General features: G+C 38.4%; 1 protein-coding gene across 2 annotated transcripts in view; it reads left to right on the top strand.

Moving 5' to 3' along the window:
• Positions 1 to 1182: 1182 nt before the first annotated feature.
• pmepa1 (prostate transmembrane protein, androgen induced 1) overlaps positions 1183 to 20116 on the top strand; it is a 38589-nt gene continuing 19655 nt past the window's right edge. For both annotated transcript variants that reach the window (XM_031735831.2, XM_039612411.1), the window contains exon 1: positions 1183 to 1765. In XM_031735831.2, the coding sequence (XP_031591691.1) occupies positions 1669 to 1765 (97 nt within the window). In that variant the 5' untranslated portion in view covers positions 1183 to 1668. The remainder of the gene's footprint in view (positions 1766 to 20116) is intronic.

The raw sequence follows: 20116 nt of genomic DNA, 5'->3' as shown, positions 1-20116 counted from the left end.
CAAGAAACATAATATCCTCTAAGGCACAAGCAAAATCAAGATGCATCTGGGCCTCAGTCCATTTAGTGCTTTGTAAACTAGTAACTGGATTTTAAAATCTAGCCTTTGAAATGCAGAAAGCGGCGTGATGATTTAAGGATCACAGACTTGACTAATATGTTCTACCTGTTTGGTGTTAGTGAGGACTCAGGCTGCTGTATTTGCATGCAAAAGCACCCAATAGTCTAACCTGCTGAGAATGAAAACCTTGGACATGTTTTCTGCATATTTTTAGTAGCAAAATTTCTTCCTTGATACCTGCACTTCCATAATGAAAAATGAAAGAAAAAAAAGTTCCATGCAACATTATTTAAGTGGCCAACCTATGTGACTAAAAGTTATTTGAATGGGTGTCTTCTTGTTTTTCCTCATATATAAGTCAGTGTTCTTAATGAAAGCAGTTTAAAATATGAACAAAATCACATTTATTTAGACAATCATCCTGGTCTGTTAGTTTCTGCTCATTGTCATAATGAAATATAAATGAACAAGTGACTGTGTAATATTTTAATGAAGAACAAATTACAAGGAATCCATCACAGTCAAGCTGTTTTCTCTTTTTTTTATTCTTCGTTGCTGCCGTGATTCTGATTTAAGAAAAAAGAAATCTTGCAGATATTTTTTATACTCAAGAATATTTAGATTGTTGCAGCTGTGTATGTCAAATTACTGCTTGGGCAACTCATCTAACAAATGACAATAAAAGCAAAGCATATAATGTTGAAAAAGCACAACTTTCATTTACATAGCGTACATAAATTTCCATTATCTTAATATTTTTTTTTTTTTTTAAAGTTGTAAGAGAAGTCGACATATTCATGGTGAGAAATATCTTTATGATTAAAAACCATGACAATGACGCGCATAAATGTACAAAATAGAACCCCTTGGTACATGTAGACCACATAAAAATGACAATAAAATGGATCAGTTAAAAAAAAAAAAGACGTTTAATGATTACAGTATTAATAATATGTAATAAGGGTCATGTGATCCTGCAAGGTTTGCCTCTCTGAGGGAGGCAAATGTGTGATCTTTGCTTTATCTGTGATTTCCTCCCTGCCTGTACGACCTGGCAGATGAGCCAGAGCGAGGGAGAGAGCGAGGGAGAGCGAGAGAAATCCCTAGAGACAGACTGAGAGAGAGAGAGAGGAGAGAGAGAGAGGGGGGGAGAAACAGACAGGACCAGACAGACTCCCTCAGCAGTTTAGTCGCCGGTCACTCGGCGCAAAACGCGGATCCTCTAAAGCTGATTTGTTGTAAGGGACTGAAAGTAGCTCAAGTACATTTTTACAACGTTGAAACTACATTTAAAGGCTGCAGCGATACTTCAGCGGCACGCCGATAGATAGATAGATAGATAGATAGATAGATAGATAGATTTTCGTGGAAGAGGAGGCGAAACCTCAGAGAGGAGGAGGAGAGAACCGAGACAGGAGGAGGACCGGAGGGAAAGGAGAGGAGGTTGGAGAGAGAGCAGAGAAAAAAGGAGGATTTTTTTTGGAGGGGAGTTTGTTGTGAGATTTTTATTTTATTTTTTTTTAGTCTCCTCTCTCTTCCGGTCGCCTCTCCTCCTCCACTCGTCCTCTCTGTCCCGGAGTATTTATGTCTGATTTTAGGAGCATTTAAATGTTAAACTTGATGGGTGTTTTAAACGCCACCGCCGCCAATGTCTCCTGTACTTGTAACTGCAAGCGCTACACCTCCCTCCAGAGCATGGAAATCAGTGAGTAATGACTTTTTTCTGCCTCTACCTCGCTCACTTTTTCCTTTCAAGTGTCTTAAAAATGCGTCTGCGAAGCTTCGCGGCAGGTACTCGGATGAGTGTCTGTGTCCCTCTGCTCTTTACACATTATTTCTTTTATTTAAACGACTGGAGTTCAGTGTTTCGTTATGAGTCAGTTTAGAATCTGCTGTTAGTTTTAATATATTTCATCGTACTCCCTGCAATTATTAACTGTGGTGAATATTACGTTACCCTTTCTCCTTTTCTAACGTTTGTGATTAATAACGCCTCATTTTGAACTTAAACCAAAAACCGCAAGCTTTCCATCTCTTCCTGAAGACTCGGAATGAAAAAGCTCTTCTGTTTGGTTTAATTTATATTACATCATGGCTGTTTCGAGCCGTTTTCTTCGCCATGTCAGCTAACTTTGACAGTTTCGGGTTGCTGTGTTTTTTTCGGTCGACTTTCTGAGCCGTTGGCGTTTTCTGTCTGCTTTTGAACTTAACGCTCAGCTGACTTGGGTTTCAGAGAAAACCTGCTCCTTCATTTTGGATTTTGACGGTAAAAATAAGACTTAAAGTGCGACGAAACTGTCAGGACGTTACATTGGGGGGACACTGGAAGCTGATATCATAGGAATACCTGGGTTTGATCGGTGACAAAGCAGGGGAGTTGGAAGTTTTGTCGTCGCTTCGTCATTCGAGCAAAGCCAGACGGCTGTCTAGCCGCCCGTCTGCGTGCGCGCGCGTGCGAGTGTGTGCGCGCGTGAGTTTATGTGTGTGGCCGTATCCGGGAAATCCCTATGTTCCACTGCGTGTGTTTATATTGGCGTATACTTTATGTCTGAATCTTTGTGTGCTGTTTGGTCTAGCAAGACAGTAAAGCAGCAGCGGTCTCTGTCTGTGTCGATATATATAAAATGTGTTTTTACTATTGCGTCGTGATATTGGAGTTATTAATGACTTAACTGCCCTGTCCATGGGACCCTTCGCCTAGCAGGGTCTGACTCACCTGCATCATGTTTGACAGCTGTGATTTAGATCTTTTTGGTTGAGTAAAACGTACAATTCCAGGATATTTAAATAAAACAAATCGCAGACATGATAATACTGCATCATAGTTCCTGATGCATGAGTATGTCTCTCAGTTTAATTTTGCAGCTGTATCTATGATAATACAGAAGAATATACTAGTAGATCTATAGTTTTTAAATCTTCAAAATATGTAACTAAGCCTTTAAAAGAAATGCCATGGATCACAAAGTACAGTATTTGCACAGAAAATATAGAGTACACTGGAGTGCAATCTGTGCTTCAGTAAAGTACTTGAGTGAAGTTATGGGGTTCTTTTCCAGCCGGGGACACTTACTATTAAAACTGCAAACAACCATAATGTTGTGAGATCATTTAAGACATGAAAGCTGTGTCTGTGCATGTGTGTGTCACTCAGACAGCTTCAGACAGAGTTCTGGTTGTTGGAGAAGACAGTGCACACACAGGCACTGCAAACAATTTAAGCCTATTGAGGTTTTTTAATGTGACGTCATGCACATGTTGCTCAATATTGGTCTGCCATATTGGATGTGATCCAACTGTCAGTTGCTGAGGAAAAATGTTTTTTTCCCAAGTGGATGGCATTGGTTCTTGGAGGTTTCTGGCTCTCGCTAGGTGAAATTGGTAGCTAAGAAGGCTGGGAATACTGATTTTTCCCTCACAACCAGTGATTACCAGATAGTCATGGACCAGTCACCAAGTCTGTATTGGGCGTTATTTACTTACCCTTACCCTATATTGTCACAATGATTGTCACAAGTAAAGCGATATATCTCTCTTAATCATGTTTGAGGCTCCAGCAGCAGTTTCAGATAGATGGCCTTTTCCTTTTCCACAGCACCTTTAATGTCTTTTGTTTCACCACCTATCCAAATCTTGTCATGTATGACGAATTAAACATTTAAGATCTAGGGCAAACAAATCTTTGCAGTTTTGCAGGTTTAAACAAGCAAGCTACACACAGAGTGCTTATCTCCACCAAAGTCAGTTTCAAAGAAAATGTTCTGCATCTGTACCAAAACTGAACAGCCTCCATCTTTGCTTATGTTCCACCTCTCCATCAGGTTTCATCAAATTCGGCTTGTGTAATCCTGCTGACACACAGACAGAAGCCACAGACAACATCTGCATCAACAGACAATAAAAACGAGTTATAGTGAAGAACCAGACAAAGTATAAATCACATCAGTGAAATGGTTATTGATGAAATGATTAAGCATTTGCAAGTTCACCTTCATAATTGGGAAGATGTATTTGTAACAATTGTAAAAATGATTACTTTTAGTTTTTATTTGGTAGCTAAATCATACATCCTTTAAAGTGCCAGAAATAGTGATAAAAAGCCAGACGTGACGTTATTAGAAGTCTTATTTGATCTGACAAATGGATCAAAACTAAAAGATATTTATTCGCAATCACATCTGCAGAGCTTAATCCAAATGAGCGATTAGATGATGATGTGATTTGCTGTCTTTTAAAAACTGAAAAGCCTTTTGAGCAATGTGTGAGAGACCTAAACTGAAGCATTAATAAAAAGGCTTAATTTCTCCTGAAACTGATTTTTCTGGATGGTTGAAGCAATATTTTAACAAGTTTTGTGTTTTTCTCATTTAAAATTTAGAAGCAATGATAATGGAGAATGGTGACTAATGTATTTTGTGCAGAAATGGTTCATGATGGGGTCACCTGTCATTTTTCCATGCTACCACGTTGAGATGACATAAGTCCCAAGCAGATGCTGTCAGGCCAGGTTTCCCAACAATAATGCATATTGAATATACTTTGATTCTGTAAATGCATGATAAATAAACTTATGTGCAATGCCTTGAAAGCATACAAATGGTATACTTGTAACAGTTAGAAAGGTCAGTGTGTCAGTGGCCTCAATGGAGTTACTTTTGTGATGTATAGATTTCAGCAGTATAGTGTAGAAAGTTGTGCACTTACCAAGAAATTACATTTGCTTCATATGCTGCACTTTGCAGATATTTATAATTTATTCTTAACGCACAAACCACCAAGTTATTCCACAATGCATGCCTGACAGGCAGCTAGACACTCTAATGACATATCCCCTTCCAGCTAGCTCTCATGCTACATAGCTAAGATGACATGATGTGTTCCCTCAACTTTCTGGCTGTTATTATAGTTAGACATATATGAAACACTCCAAACAGCAAGTTTTAGTACAAAATGTAATGTGTGATGGTAGATTTCAGTGCTGGTTCATTGTCCAGTGCCAGCTAGCTAGCAGTTCTTTAGCAGGTATTACTTGATATAGCATTGTTTGTTGTTTAAGAAGATAAAAACGTTAAGTGCAAGAAGTATAAGCAGACTATTGTAAATATCAGCAAAATATGGCAGCTAGCATGACAAGCACAGTAAAATGTTCAATCACCAGTTTGGGTTGGTGCACAACTTGACAAAGCACTGCACTGCCGATCCAAGCTGTAGAAATGCAACAGCTGTAAGTCACATGAAATGTTTTGGTAATATAAATAGGATTTTTTTATTCTTAGAACCAGTCTGCGATCGAAATCTCCCAACTAGAATTCTAAGAAAGTAAGTCCATGTAAGCATGTAGTAATGTTGATAGGGGTTATGGCAATCAAGCGATGTGATAACCATAGTTGCCTCAACTTGTAACAGAGAGGCAAGATAAGAATGCAGACAGAGGCGCACACTCAATTTTTCTGTCTGAAAACAGACGTGATGTTTAGTCTGGAGGACAGGAGGAGGGAAACAGATAAACCAAAGAGGCAGACAGTGAAGAGTACTGAGCAGACTAGAGAGACAGCGGAGAGAGAAGTTAGCAAGAAGAAAATGTCAAAACTTTGGAAAAAGCAAATAAGGTGTCTGTAAAAGAAAACGACAGAGGAAGTGAAGGAGAAATAAGAGGAAAAAAGAACGGAACAAAAGACATTCTGGTGAATTTTAGATTGTGTAGGAGTTGACAGACTGAAACTAACGATGCATTGGCTTTTATTAAAAAACAAAAAACGAGATCACATTTAAGCTCGTTCAGCTGTACTGGGCAGTAAGCACCGGAGTGTGACAGGAAAGATGAAAAGCACAGTAGAACAAAGTAAAAGATAATCCACGTTATGCACTTGATGCGGTGATCAAAGGATGACATGATAGAAGAAGGAGGGGTTCCCTAAATTTTTTACCTCTGAAGATCTTAAAAATAGATCTGAAGAAGAAAGCACAGATTTCATAGCAGACATCTGACATATCTGTTGCTGCATATATTAACGCTGCCTGGTTCAGTTCACCTCTAAAAAAACAAAAAAACAAAAACATCTTTAGTCATTTCACTTGAGCGGTATAAATCAGAAAGTTTCAGTTTTATCTGTCCAAGTTTTTATATCTCTTTCTGAGATTTATAAAAGACATTAACATGGTTGTGTTAATTTTGCATTAACCAACACAAATGGTGCATCTAACTAGCAGATAATTAAAATAGTATTTCTTATAGACACTTTGAGAGGACCACTGGAAATGAAATTAAATGAAAAGCAGCTCTCCTAGCTGAGTTCTAAAGACATAATGCATCTCAAACCAATTTGGCATCCCATACCGTGTACCTTCAAAGCTGGATTTGAAGCATTTAAACACTTTTAAGTCATTGAATTTAGATAAAAACATTCATCTGAGATTTGTGAAAGAGCTGCAGATCCTCTGAGTCACCTCAGATTATCTGTCTCTCTTCCTCTCATACACATCCTTCCTTCGTCTCACAAGTTGTAATTGTAGGGTTTCGTGTACCTGTGCAGTCACACACACACACATATGCAAAAACACATCTGTTCTGAGCAGCAGACATTGGTAGTCAAAGCACATGACATCAGCATTACTCACAGACTAGCCGTGTGTATGTGGAGAGGGGGAGTGAAGTCATCGCTGGTATCAGCTTGTAAGAATCATTTCCTACCAGTAGCTCAGTTTCGCTATTCATTTGTTACTACATGTCTGGCTGCCTTAACATCAACACGTCCTCAGTCTGACTCTATAGCCAACATAAATGTTATCAATAGTGTGTGTCGAAGTATGTGTGAGTTCAGCTGGAGGGTAGAAGTGTGGGTTTTTTGGTTAACGAATTTGAGAAAAACAGTCATAGAGTTCCTGAGTGGAGAGGAGGATGACGCCAACGTTGGCAGGAGGAAGGACACAATGTGACTGGGCATCATGTTCAGTCACAAGGTTGATCCTTGCAACAACCCTTATTTGATCACATTGTAGTTTAACCTCTTAGCATCCACCAGATCGCCAGTGAACTGTTTAGTGTTAGGGTTAAATTCCCAATGACCCTTCATAAGGAATTGTTGTTCATGTGGTCGGAGATAAGAGGAGTTGAAATGCATGAAAGACAGTCAATTTGCAAGGTGACATCTTCTGCTTTCTGAAACTATGCTTGTTTAGCATGTTGCTGAAATACAAGCTAACATGGTTTGCTGGTGACTTCTTGGCTGTTAGCAGGTTCATTAAAGACAGTTCTTGATTTTTTGTTCTTGCATTTAGCAGTGAATTACCTCTGCTAAATCTGGTAATGAAACACTGACAACGTGTAATACTAACAGGCTTCAGCTTTCAATATTTGTTCCCTCTACTAACTGCAAGGGTGGTAACATAAGTAATATACAATCTGAAAATCATCAAGACATATTTGCTCCTTTATTTACAGTTATACATTTCTACACACTAGATCAGACTCAGAGCAATATGATTTATAAGCCCTCTATACTCATTTTCAGCTCCATATTTTTAATATAACATTCTTTTCAATCCAGTTCAATTGTATTTATGTAGCATTAAATCACAACAACAGCTGCCCTTAGGTGTTTGATATTGAAAGGTAAAGAGCCTATGATAGCAGAGAGAAACCCCAGAACAATCAGACGTCCCCTTATGAGCAAACACTTGGCGACAGTGAGAAGAAGAAACTCCCTTTTAACAGGAACAACCAGGCTCAGGGAACGGCAGCCATCTGCTGTGACCTGTTGGAGGAGACGGCTGGGAGGGAGATAGATGAATAGATTTTCTAAACAAATTACATTATCATTCTTGGTTTTAGCTTTTTCCCTTTTCTTAAACCCAACTCTCTGATTGCCCAATCGTATATGAAAGATATGGCCAGCAGGTGAATGGGACTTCAATGTATATGACATTTTCACTTTCAGTGACATCATACAGAGCCATGAGTGGAATGGATAACTGAAACAGAGTGTTTTGAGCAGTTTAAAGCCAGAACTTTTGCTGACAGGGATTCCTTGAACAGTTTAATTGAAAATGCTTGTAACACAGTTGTATGGCAGAAAACAAGGAGCCTAATAGGTCCACTTAAATAAAACATTAGTCCAGAGAATTTCACATTAAAATGATACGGAAGAGGGAGATAATTTCACTAGACTAGCCTAACTAGTTTATCGATTTACACTTTCCTGCATTTTAGACAGCATAGTTTTGCTTAAGGAATTAATTATATGAAGTTTGTGTTGTAAACCAGTAAAAGTGATGACTCTGATTAACCTTAACCACAACCAAAAGAATCCAGTTTTCACTCGTAATTCTGTGACAAGAACATTACTCTCTCCTGATCTTAGTTTGGATAATTGCACGAATCACCTACTGTCGGTGAAAGTTCACCACATGACCCACATATATCAAACGTCTGTACAAAGGCGACAAAAATACATGTAAATTTTATGTATAGCGTGACAATCTCACATCTAAAATTCATCCTGTCATTCTGTCACTATCATGTGTCACGCCGTCAAAATAAAATCTCTCCCACATCCTGTTTGGGCTGCAGCTTCCATGTGACCCAAGACATGATGTGTATTAAAAAACAGGAAAAAGAGCTTTTGACAGATTATTTTTGGCACAAAAGTATATCCTGAGGCAACCTGCATGGAACTCTGTCTTTGATTGTTTTACTGTAAACTGTGGTAGCTACACAGGAATGACGCATAACGCTCCTTTTGACATATCTGTCACCTTTATATTGGCACAATGTTTGGGGGCTGTTGACTGATTAATTCTTCAGAATAATTAAACACTGTATTATTTCAGGGAAAGGGTTTAAGCAAATTCACGAGAAAGTGCTGAAAATAGAGTTAAATTCTTTCTTCCTTTCTCACTCACTCAGTGAATCATGGAAATTAAATGACTGAGTCTGTTCTGGCTGGCCTCCTAGACTTATTATGTAAACCGCTCTGTCTGGCTGTCTCAGTCCTCTGTGTGAGTGTGCATGTGTGCGCACGCGTGCACATGTGTTAGTCTGCGTTTGTCTGTTAATTTCCTCCCTGTGTGACTGTGTATTTCTGTGTGAGCAGTCAGTTGAGGGGGGATTGAGAAAGAAAAAACAATATAAAAAATAACATTCCTTATTGGACTTTTCTCGCAGTTAAAGACGATGGGTCGGCGTGGATCAAATTCTGCCTTTTGTGTTTCATTTTTCTGTGACTGACAGCTGGCATCGTCCCAGAAACAGAATCGCTTTAATCCCGTGTACGATATACAGATAGTAATTTGTCTTCAAAAGAATTACCACAAAAAGTTGGCACATCTGCTTCCTCTTTGTTCAGTTTCCAATAACGCACGACTCCTGAGTAACTGGGTTCAGTGTCTTGCTTAAGGGCACAAAGAATAACATTTCCTATTTACTGCGAATTGGTGAGAAATTGCCTCTTTCCAAGGTTTCTCACCTCCTTGCTTGTTTCATCCTTGATTTTTCCATTTCACCTCCTGTCTTGTATTCAGTTTTGTGCATTTTTTAAAATTCTAGTGGTGGATATGTCAAATTGATTCATTTTCATTAGTGGTTTTTAATAGAGATCAACCAAATTTGTGTATTTTATATTTACGATATTTAATCATTTGAGGAATAGCCGATGCCCTTTATCAATTTTTTTTGTATTGTTTTTTTTTTCTTATTTAGTTCCTTTTTTGTTCCCAAGAAGCAGAAAAAGTCTTTGTTGTTTTAAAATCTTTCAGGTTTCCATCACACTATCCTTGAAAATTCAGTCAGAGCAAAATGTATGTGACCCAACAACAATATCAGTTACTGACAAAGTTAAATGAAGGTTTTCAGAGATGTTAGAGAGACGCATTGCTCTCAATGAAGTCTGGATTGAAATCTATGGGAGGTAAATGGACTGGTGTTTTTATAGTGCTTGTCTACTCTTGCTGAGCACTCAAAGCCCTAAAACACTACAAACCACATTTACCCATTCAAACATCATTCATTTCTATCACTTTAAACACTTACCTATCACACTCACACCATCAATGGATGCATCAGGGGCAATTTGGGGCTTAGTATCTTACCCAAGGACTTGAGGAGATGGTGATCAAACCACTGACCCTTATATTAGTAGACTACCTGCTCTACCTCCCGAGCTGCAACTATATATAGCTATTAGGCAGCTTTAACCTTAGATCAGTTATACTTTGACAGTCTTTTCACAGTAGATATACAACTTATATTTTGCAAAGTAAATACTAATACCGAGCCTTTTTTAATTTAAAAACCTGCTTAAGTAGAGGTTCCTTAGTTGGTGATGGTTCTTTGGAGAACCAGAGAACTTTTAAAAAATTAGAAACAAGTTTTCTTAGAGAAGATAGCAAGAGTTGCCACTAGAAGATGAGTATCAACCTGCATACTTAATTTCTAATGCAAGAAACGTCCAAATGTGCCTTTTTTCCATTATTTTAAATGTGAAAATATGATGCTGTAACCTTATTATAATGTATATATGTGTACCCCGTCTCCTCTTTAATGGGTGGACCAGTCTGAATAAAACATTAAAAAACTGTAAAATAATTTGATTTATATATTGGTTGGTTTATATCATATATTTTATGTTTATTTCAGCATCCCCCTGTGGGAACGTTGGTCTCTGTTTCCGTTTGTTTCACGTCACGTTAAACATGTATATCATCCGTAGGTAAATTAACAGTCACCAAAACAAAAGCTTTTGCTTGCATAGGGTCGTATTTGTGTATATTTGTGTATATATACACAAATACATATTTTTAAAGTAAACATAGTCAGGTTTTGCTTTTAAATTAGTTTTCTTTTCTTAAAAAAATGAATTTTGACTAAGTAGACAAAAAACATTAATTCAACAATTACTGGATTAAATAACCCACAGTTGCAGATTTAAAGTGTTTTTTCCTTCATTCTTTGTTGAAATCCTTCTTTCGTTCCTTTTTATTCAGCCTCTCAGCTGTTCATTGTTTCGGTCTAGACACCAACAACACACACACAGAGCTCGAAAAAGTCATCAGCATGTTCTCATCATGCATATATGTAGATGCATGCAGTGTGTGTGTGTGTCTAGGGGGTCTGGGTCAGCGGCACTTCGGGGAGTTTGTGTTTGTGTGAGTGTGTGCTTTTTGCATATTATCTGCATACCAGTCAGCATTCAGCTGAGCCTCTTGTAGGCTGCTGGACCCATATTGTCCCATTAATTAGTCTGAAGTCAGAGCCAGCCCTATATGTCTGTCTCTCAGGGTGAATAAATCCATACAGAGACTGTCTGAGGTCCAAGAGGCCGGCTCTATAAATAAAGGCAATGACTGTCTGCCTGCTGTAGGCATAGACTCGCACACAGTAATGTGGAAAAGATTGTCTCTTGTTTTTCATTAATTAGGCTGAGGACGAAAAATAAACCTTTATGACTGTCTGGTCTAAATACTTCAATTGTTGTGTGTCAATGTAGTTTAAAAAAAGACTGTTTTCTTATTAATTAGTCTGGGACAGAGGAAGTTGCTCACGTTAATGTCTGATTACGTGTTAAGAAGAAATTAAAGTGTCCCTTGGCTTTTGTTAATTAGTCTGAGTCATAATTTGTCTGTCTGGTCTTTTAAGAGCGTGGTGTCACCTGCTAATGCGGAACAGATCATGAACGCAGGCTTGTCTGCTGAAAAGAAAATTTAAATCATTATTATTTTATATATTTAAGAGTTTGTGTTTTTGTCACCTCTGTATGCGTACGATTGGATGTCTACATGGAATTTAAAAGTGATGTCATGTAGAGACATTCTGAGTGACAAGTCAGTAGTTTCATAAGTAAATTAGTGAATTGTGTTCCTTTGTTTTCTCAATTACAAAGTTTCTCCAATTGAATCTGTTCATACTTAAGATCAATGTTTATTTAGTCATTTGGAATTGCACCCCTATGGCATTAATATGGAATCTCTAAGGTTAAATGGATTAGAGTGATACTCAGAATGAAAGTCATCAAAACTGTAGTTTATGAGTCATCTTGTTTAATTAACATTTAACAATATTTTTGCCTTAAAAGGTTAGTGACTCTCCTGTGGACCATCTGCTTTTTCACATTAACCTAACTTGAAGAAACATGAAAGTAGTTGAGTGATTTCAGACGTTGTGGGAAGAAATATCAAGATTATGTTTATGTTATGTCACAGGCCTCCATGAGTAATTCAGTTTGCAGATTTTCATTAGACATTCGGATATTCAGATGTATGCAAATGCTTGCTGTGTCAATGGTGGCATTTTTGCATTTGAAACCAATGCCGTGCTGCATCTGCTGGGAGGCAGTGGGTGAAGTGAAACAGTCTGAGTATCTTTAAGGGCAAAGGTCAAGGGTCAGGTCAGGAGAAGGCAGGGAGGAGGAGGGGTGAAAGGTTCATTGTCACAGCGGAGGGGGTTGGTTTTGGTTGTGTGTGTACGCCTTCTCCCATAATATTTCTCTCATATTAACTTTTTCTCCTCACTAACTTTATTATGTTAATGAATTCAGTTTTATGTTCCTTGTTTGTTTTTTCAAAGTGCAGATATATTTATGAGACCTTTGATAACTGATTGATTTGTTTCTCTCCACCTGCTGACAAAGCTACCAGTAAATATAGCAACTGGACATATTGACGCTGACTGCAGGAAGCCACAGATCAATACAGATAGCCAAGTCTCAGCACAGGGTTGGAGGAGGCTCCAAAAATGAAAAATCTGCATGCTGAAAAAAAAAAAAGAGAACAAACGAGTGTTTTAAACACACATTTTTTGACATCCTAGTCTAAGAAAATATTCCAAACTGCAGTGTTCAATGAAACTATTGCTTAAAATTTAAGTTTAGAAGTCTAGACCATGAGTGTCAAATGTCCAGCCAGCCAGAAGATCCAAAACAACCCACTGGATGGTTTTTCAATGTCTGAAAATTTCATTGAAGCAGGTCTTAACTTTTGAACTTTTCTCTGTGTTTTTGAAAAAGGAAGCACTGCGCTGACAGTGTCTAAGAATGAATCATGTCGTGAAAGTCGCTCATACTGTATCATTCAAGCCAGATGTCTGAATCATCACCAGTTTTACAGCCTTCTTACTGACAAAGACCTTACGTGTGGCCTGCCCTACCACACCAAAGCAAAGCTGTTAAGCCAGGTAGGCTGTCTTAACAGTTTCTTTGATTTATGACAGTAGCATTTCTTTGTGGTGACAGTAGCCTGAGTGAATATGGAAGACGGACACATATTATTGGGATTCCACATACTTTTCTGAGGACATCTCAGATTTGAAATGAATGGCTCTTATGAAGTCAGACTGTCTTCTAAAACAAATGGAAAAATTTAGACAGTGTTTTTTTCATTGCTATTTTTCCTTGATTCACTGATCTAGCCCACTTGAGATTAAATTGGGCTGTATTTGGTTCATGAAAGAGTCAAGACTAAACTTGGACTTGGATGATTGTGAACTACTGGAGAGCATCTTACAAAAAAGACGAAAGCACAGACGATTTTCACCAAATGTGCAGAAGAATTTGAGTTACATAAGTCACCCCATACGTAATTTGGCCTTTTGTGTGGATATACCTTACATTTTGTTCGGAAGCAATCCATGACGTAGATTTCACACAAAGACTTTTCGTGTGACATTTACGATGATTTGTCAACCAATCAGCTGCCCTGACTGCGAGACAGAGTCTAGACAATGGACACTTCAGTGTACAAAGCACACACATACACTCCCATTCCCCCCACCCACGCGACACAGACGCTCATGACCGTGGGCTTGACCCCTGTGCGCACACACACTCAGACTTCCAGAGAGAACTGCGTCTGCCTCCTTTGCCCTCTGGCTCACAGGAAACAGCTGGGACCACGTCATTTGCATCCTCAAACACACACGCACAGAATGTCACTGTGACTCCTCCTAGCTGTTTATATTGCTAATAATTATCATTACATATTCAACCATTCAAACACATAGACACAAACCAAGCTCCACCTAAACGCCAAATAACCCCCTCACTCTCTGACTGTCACAAACGCACATACATTTACACACGCGCACACTGAGTGGATTGCAGTGTGTCTAGACAGAGCAGCAGGCTAGAAAAGCACACAGACACCCCTGTACTCCGCTTCAGATGCACATTAAGGATGTGATTCTAATGGTTTTAGGGCTAAAAGGTGAGAAAATAAAAGCCCACATGCACATCAAAACAAAGTTATATTACAATCATGCTCTTGCACTGTAGCCAAGTCTACATCCCCACTAAGCTGGCTCAGTCAGAAAACACATCTTTTCCTTTCCACTGTGGCCTTTTGTTCACATTTGATGGTGTTTTTCAAAGCCCAAAACAGATCTCCTGGTCTACAGAGCAGCTAAACATGTAAATGTTGGCCTCAGATTTTTGATCATAGGAAAAATCGAAAAGTTGATCATGGGGAAAAGTATGCAACCTAAGCTTGTTTATGGTGGAATCTATTCACTTTTTTAGAAAGGGGTTATAAGGAGTAAGGGGTTTACCTATAATCTAATGTGCTCTGAGAATAGAATAGAATTGAACTTACTGTTGGTCAAACAAACAAGCAACCTCAGTGCTCTTCAGTCAGTTTTTTATAGCTATGTCTGCACTACTACAGACTGTAGAAAGAAAGAGCTTTAAATGGCTGGAGACTTCACAGAGTGCATTTCAATGCATTTAAATATTTAATGTTTAAACTGTAAAAAGCAAGCACAGGAAAAAGTGAATTTTGAACACAAACATATCCCCAAATAAATAATGATGTAAATTACGGTGCAATGGTTTGCTAACATCCTATGATCAAGGGTGTGTTCAGGGGGTCACATAGGGTGGCACTGGCCCATCTCAAAAATTTCACCACTTTGCAAAAGAGTTCAATGTAAAACAAATTTCAACCTCCTTTGCAGCACTAATTTTCACTTAATGCTATTTGTATAAGGGCACAGACCATTAACATGAAGACTCTGCCTAATGTTTCTCCAAATTTCTGCTCAGTTTTTATTTCTGATAAAATATTCTGATTTCTCACTGAAGAAAATCCCCAAAGTGCCATTGCATTATATACATTCATCAAAACTATATAAAATGAAAACACTGTAGGAGAATTCTTCAGCAGAAAAGGAAAGCTTTTTGAAATTTTATTTTTGGTCAGGTTTAGCAAATATTTGACGGTTTCACGTTTCTGTATTTGCAGTTTTTATGTCTCGGCAACCATAAAGGTAATAATACTACTTCAAATGCTATCCAGATGAGCTGTTGAGATGGCTGTCGAGTTTTAAGCCTTGCTTTTGGAAGGACTTTGATAGTTCTGCTGCCCACAGGTGGCAAAAAAATCTGTGAACTGAGCTTCCAGCATCTGTGGTGTCTCAGCCTGACAGCTGTTTTTGTTTTACGTAAACATACCAATTTTGAGTCCATTAAAGTCTTCGTGACGGCCTTGATTGTGCTCTTCATGTAAGCATGGGGACCACAAGACTTGATGATGATGGGTAGGAATGAGCAAACAGGAAATTTAAAAGAAAACAACATGTTGCCTTAATCGGATGTACATGTCTGATGAAGGTTTGTTCTTTTTACTATTTTTAGCCATGACTAAGTGTCCAGCCGCTTCATGGCATCAGACTTAAATTTGTGTATGGCTACCCCACACAAAGTCCAGAAGACCTTTTGGAGTAGGTTGAAGTGAAAATTCAACTTGAAAGGTTTAAGGAACTTCTTAGAAGTTGTTTTTTTTTTGTCTCCTAAATGCACCACAGTGTGGAAGGAGTCTTCTTACAGGAGACAAACTTTGAAATAGCTAGTTTCTTTAAAAAAGGTAAACAATTCCCATCACACCTGCGCTGACAGATTCTTGGCTACATCAGAAACACAATCGCTGTTCACATTGTGTCCACTAGCTTCCCACACCTTCCTCAGTGAGGAGACGGTAGACTTTGCCAGCTGGCATGCACACCTAAATGTGAGGCCCATATCATTTTGTGCTCTGGAGGCATGGAGCCAGTTTCCCAGCTTGTTTGCCATCCATCCATCCATTAAGCTTTCACAACACACACCCTCTTATGGTAAACATTTCTGACCCTGATGATACAGAGAAACATCAACAGCATTAAAACACTGTCAGCTGTAAGTACAGGGAAAATACCTTTGCTCTCTCGCACACAGATTTCCACGTGTATGTTGGGTTTTTGCCAGATGTCTCTTGCAATAAACGTTAGAGCTCCACAAGTCTACCACAAAATATTCAGACGGTGAAATATTTTCACCCGTTATCCCCCCCCCCCCGTTCCTGCTCATTCTTTCCTTTTTATACTTTCCATGCAGTTCTTTGTTTCAGTGGCTTTGTTGCAGTCATGGTGTTTGGGTTTCTGCAGAAAATTGTTTTGTCTAAACTAGAGGTTATCTCATCTCTAGCACACACACACACGCACACACACACACACACACACACAAAGGCACAAAAGCAAAGGCGTGTTGATTCATGTGGAGGATAAAGAAAGGACATGAGCTGATTAGAGGTGAGTCTTTAAGAAAGAAAGTGGACTCTCAGAGCCAGGTGTTTTTGAACGTTTTAGCCACCGGGCTGCTCTCGTGAGGCAGGTGAGGCTTCGGTTTCTTGCTCAACGGCACCTGAATAATAAAGGAAGCATTCAGGTGTTCACTTGTTGCTGTTGTTGGATTACAGTTTATAAAGAGAGTGAGGGTGGCGGTGTTGGTCAAGGGAGGATAAGAATGTGTTTAGTCATCAAATGGTTCAGTATGTCCTTAATGGAGCATGTTAATGTAAACAGAGATCATCAAATGTAGCATTTACATTATTATTCCACCATCAGCATAGGTATTGGCATCTGTTACAATTCCACAATGAAATAAAAGGAGCGACTGCCTGGGAGGGGAATTGCTACTAACTTAAGAAAATTAGCAAAAAGTGTGTTAGGATAGGCTTTCTGGTTTTTAATACAACCACAAATAGTCTGGTTGCACTTCAAAACCACAAAAAGGTCTTAGAAGATACTAAGGAAAATGGTACAACTTTTCCAAATGACTTATTCTTGAAGCATAGATCACGAAACCTTAAACTTCAACAGGTTGCTGCTTGTGAAATGACAGCGTTTGCTGCTTATGTTTTTTATTTCTAAAAGCAGACCAAATATGTTTGGAATTTGCACTTCGTCGCTTTGATCCTGAGCAGATAAATGAGTAAAGCGCCAAATCACAACAACAGTCGCCTCAAGACGCTTTATATCGTAAGGTAGACCCTACAATAGTAAAATAGTTCATTATTGAGAAAAAAATATATAATGAAAGTAAGAATTAAGAGCCTTCTGAGCAAACCTACTCCTTATTTTAAGTCTTTGTTTGGCCTCCACCTCTTCAGCTGTTAGTGTGTAACTTGTCAGGTGTGTCGTTTTTAAAAGAGATTAATTATGAACACAGCTTCCTAGCAAGTCTTTAAAAGAAAGAGCTGTAAAATTTGTGAATTCATCAATACAAGTGACCTATTTTAGATTATGTTCAGTCATCCAATTCATCACTGATATCAAAATATTTAATAGTAGAGCTTTTAGTGGGGATTGGTACTTGAATCACATGGCATCCAGTCTGAGCGCAACAGATTTTCGTGCACAGTAAATCATTAACATCGTTCTCAGTGTTGGCTTGCGTTCCGCACACACTCACTGTAGCCGCAGACACAAGTGCTTTTAATTCATTAACCATTGTTTATTAATGTGGAATTGATTTTCCCATGCAGACACACAAAAACGCACACAGGGTCAGACAGACATTGTTTTGTCTAGCCAGGTGTGTGCGCGCGTGTGTGTGTGTGTGTGCATGAAAGGACTGGCTGAGCGAGTTTTGATTTGGCAGCTGGAGAGGAACCACATGCCTGGCTCACACACACACACACACACACACACACACACACACACATTTGCCTCGTTTTGCAGGCTTGATCGCAAACTCATTACCTCTATAACTGCTTTTAGCTTATCTTAGGCATACACACACCTGCAGAACACAACAGGTTTGTCCTTGAATATTTATTACACTAAATTCATGCCTCCTTATGTGACCCTTTATCACTGAAACGCCGCTAATTTTTCCCAGTATTATTTATTTTATATTCTCCTAAATGCTTAAAAATTCACTACTAGTGGGCTATTGTGGTACATTTAATGCTATGAGTCATTTTTGGATCTTCGACAAGTTTTTGGAGCATGGTTTAAAAAAATTCTCTATTGAGGATACGCAAGTAAAATAATTTATAATTTTTTTGTCAGATAAAAGCAAACTTTTGGTTTCTTTCAGCTTTTGGACGTAGCTCAAAATGTCTTAGATGTTAGAAACCCATTTAGTGACTTAGCACACTTACAAATTCTTGCTCACTTAAGTGACTGACTAAGATTAAACTGATAGTAGCTAAAATAATCAGCAACATCTCATCAAAATTTAAAAAAAAAATCAGCCCAAATTCCCTTATCCATGTATACAGGATGCATCTTAATACAACTTAATATAATAAATCTTGACATTGAAATTCATTATTACCATTAATTTAAATCAAACAACAGGAAATTAATCAACGACTGTTTGGATAATTGAAGTCATTTCTGGCCAATAACTTGAAACATTTGACAGATCTGTGCTAGTTTTTACGTTAATGGAATTTCTTTATTCTTCAAACTGTTAATCAGACACCGCAAGACATTTGACAACGCTGTCTGGAATCTAGAAAAATGTGACAGCGATTCTTTTTCTAATGTTTTATAGAACAAATGATTGGTTAATAAGCAGCAATAATCTCAGAAGAGTCATTAGCTGGAGCTATAAAAGAAATATCGTGCACTGGCACATTTATCATATTGAATCACGTCCTCTTGTGATAAGTTATCAACACACTGGTGCCAACTACTTAAGTTTTTATTAAAGCATTCAGGAGCTCTAAACGGGCTACCCTGCCAGTCTTAGGTCACTTAAAGACTCCTTATGGTGGAGCGTATAAAATGAATGAGGGTAAAGTGAAGAGAGGGGTGTCACTGTATTGTGATGTTACTGTAAACAATGTAATGTAATAATATCATATTGAAAACTGATCCTTGACTCTCAGCCCCTAGTGTATGCCAGTTATAATATGCATGATATCCGTACTGTTCTTTTATGGCAGAAATAATAATTATGTATACTAAAATAAAATTGTGATTATTTAACGCAGTTATGTAGGACTATTGGCTTTACAAACACACCCATTTATTAACAGGGGACTTTCTCGAACTTTAATTCAACTGAAAACTTGAGAATGGCAGCTGGAGGTGGTGGGAACACTGGGTTATCATGTTGGAAGTCAGGCCCAGACTGTGGGTCCAAGTGAGGCCTGTGGCTCGGCACAGATGTGGAGAGTGAGGGAGAGTTGAGCTGTCCTGACCTGAAGTGGGCTTGGCAAGAGACCATTAGCAATGTGGAGAAAAAGGCAACTGTAGGCAATCATTAATGATCCAACCATTAATGAGCCCTCTGCAGGTTTATCCATGCAAAGTGTGTTTCAACTTTTTAATTCCCACTAGAAAGATTTTGTTGATCAAAGTCTCATTTTCAGTTATTTGAAATAGAGTTGAACCAGTAACTGATTTTTTTGAATAAGGGCAAAAAGTGCACAGCTGCAAAGAAAAGAGGAGCGCTGAATTTAAGAAAAATGAATGAGGGACAATAATTATTTTATCCATGTAAGCTTGTAGATGTAGAATACAGAAAAGCCTAATCATGCACAAAAGTAAATGTGACAATATAACAGTAAATGTTGGTGTAATTTTGCTGTGATAGTACTGCTAAAGGGCACTTTGGCAAAAATTTGCCACTGCTGACAGGGGGAATTGAACCAGTAACTTTGTTAGCTAACCTGATGACCTGTAAATGTGTGTCTCTGTGCGCCCAGCCACTGATTGCACGCTGCTAATGATTATTATTATGTCTAGTGTCACTTTGGATCAGCTCCATTACAAACACACACACGCGAACGTGACCTGCCCCGC

This window comes from Oreochromis aureus, linkage group 5 (assembly GCF_013358895.1).
Source record: "Oreochromis aureus strain Israel breed Guangdong linkage group 5, ZZ_aureus, whole genome shotgun sequence".
NCBI lineage: Eukaryota > Metazoa > Chordata > Actinopteri > Cichliformes > Cichlidae > Oreochromis > Oreochromis aureus.
Note: the sequence above shows the minus strand (reverse complement) of the source record. Positions and strands in the feature narration are given on the sequence as shown.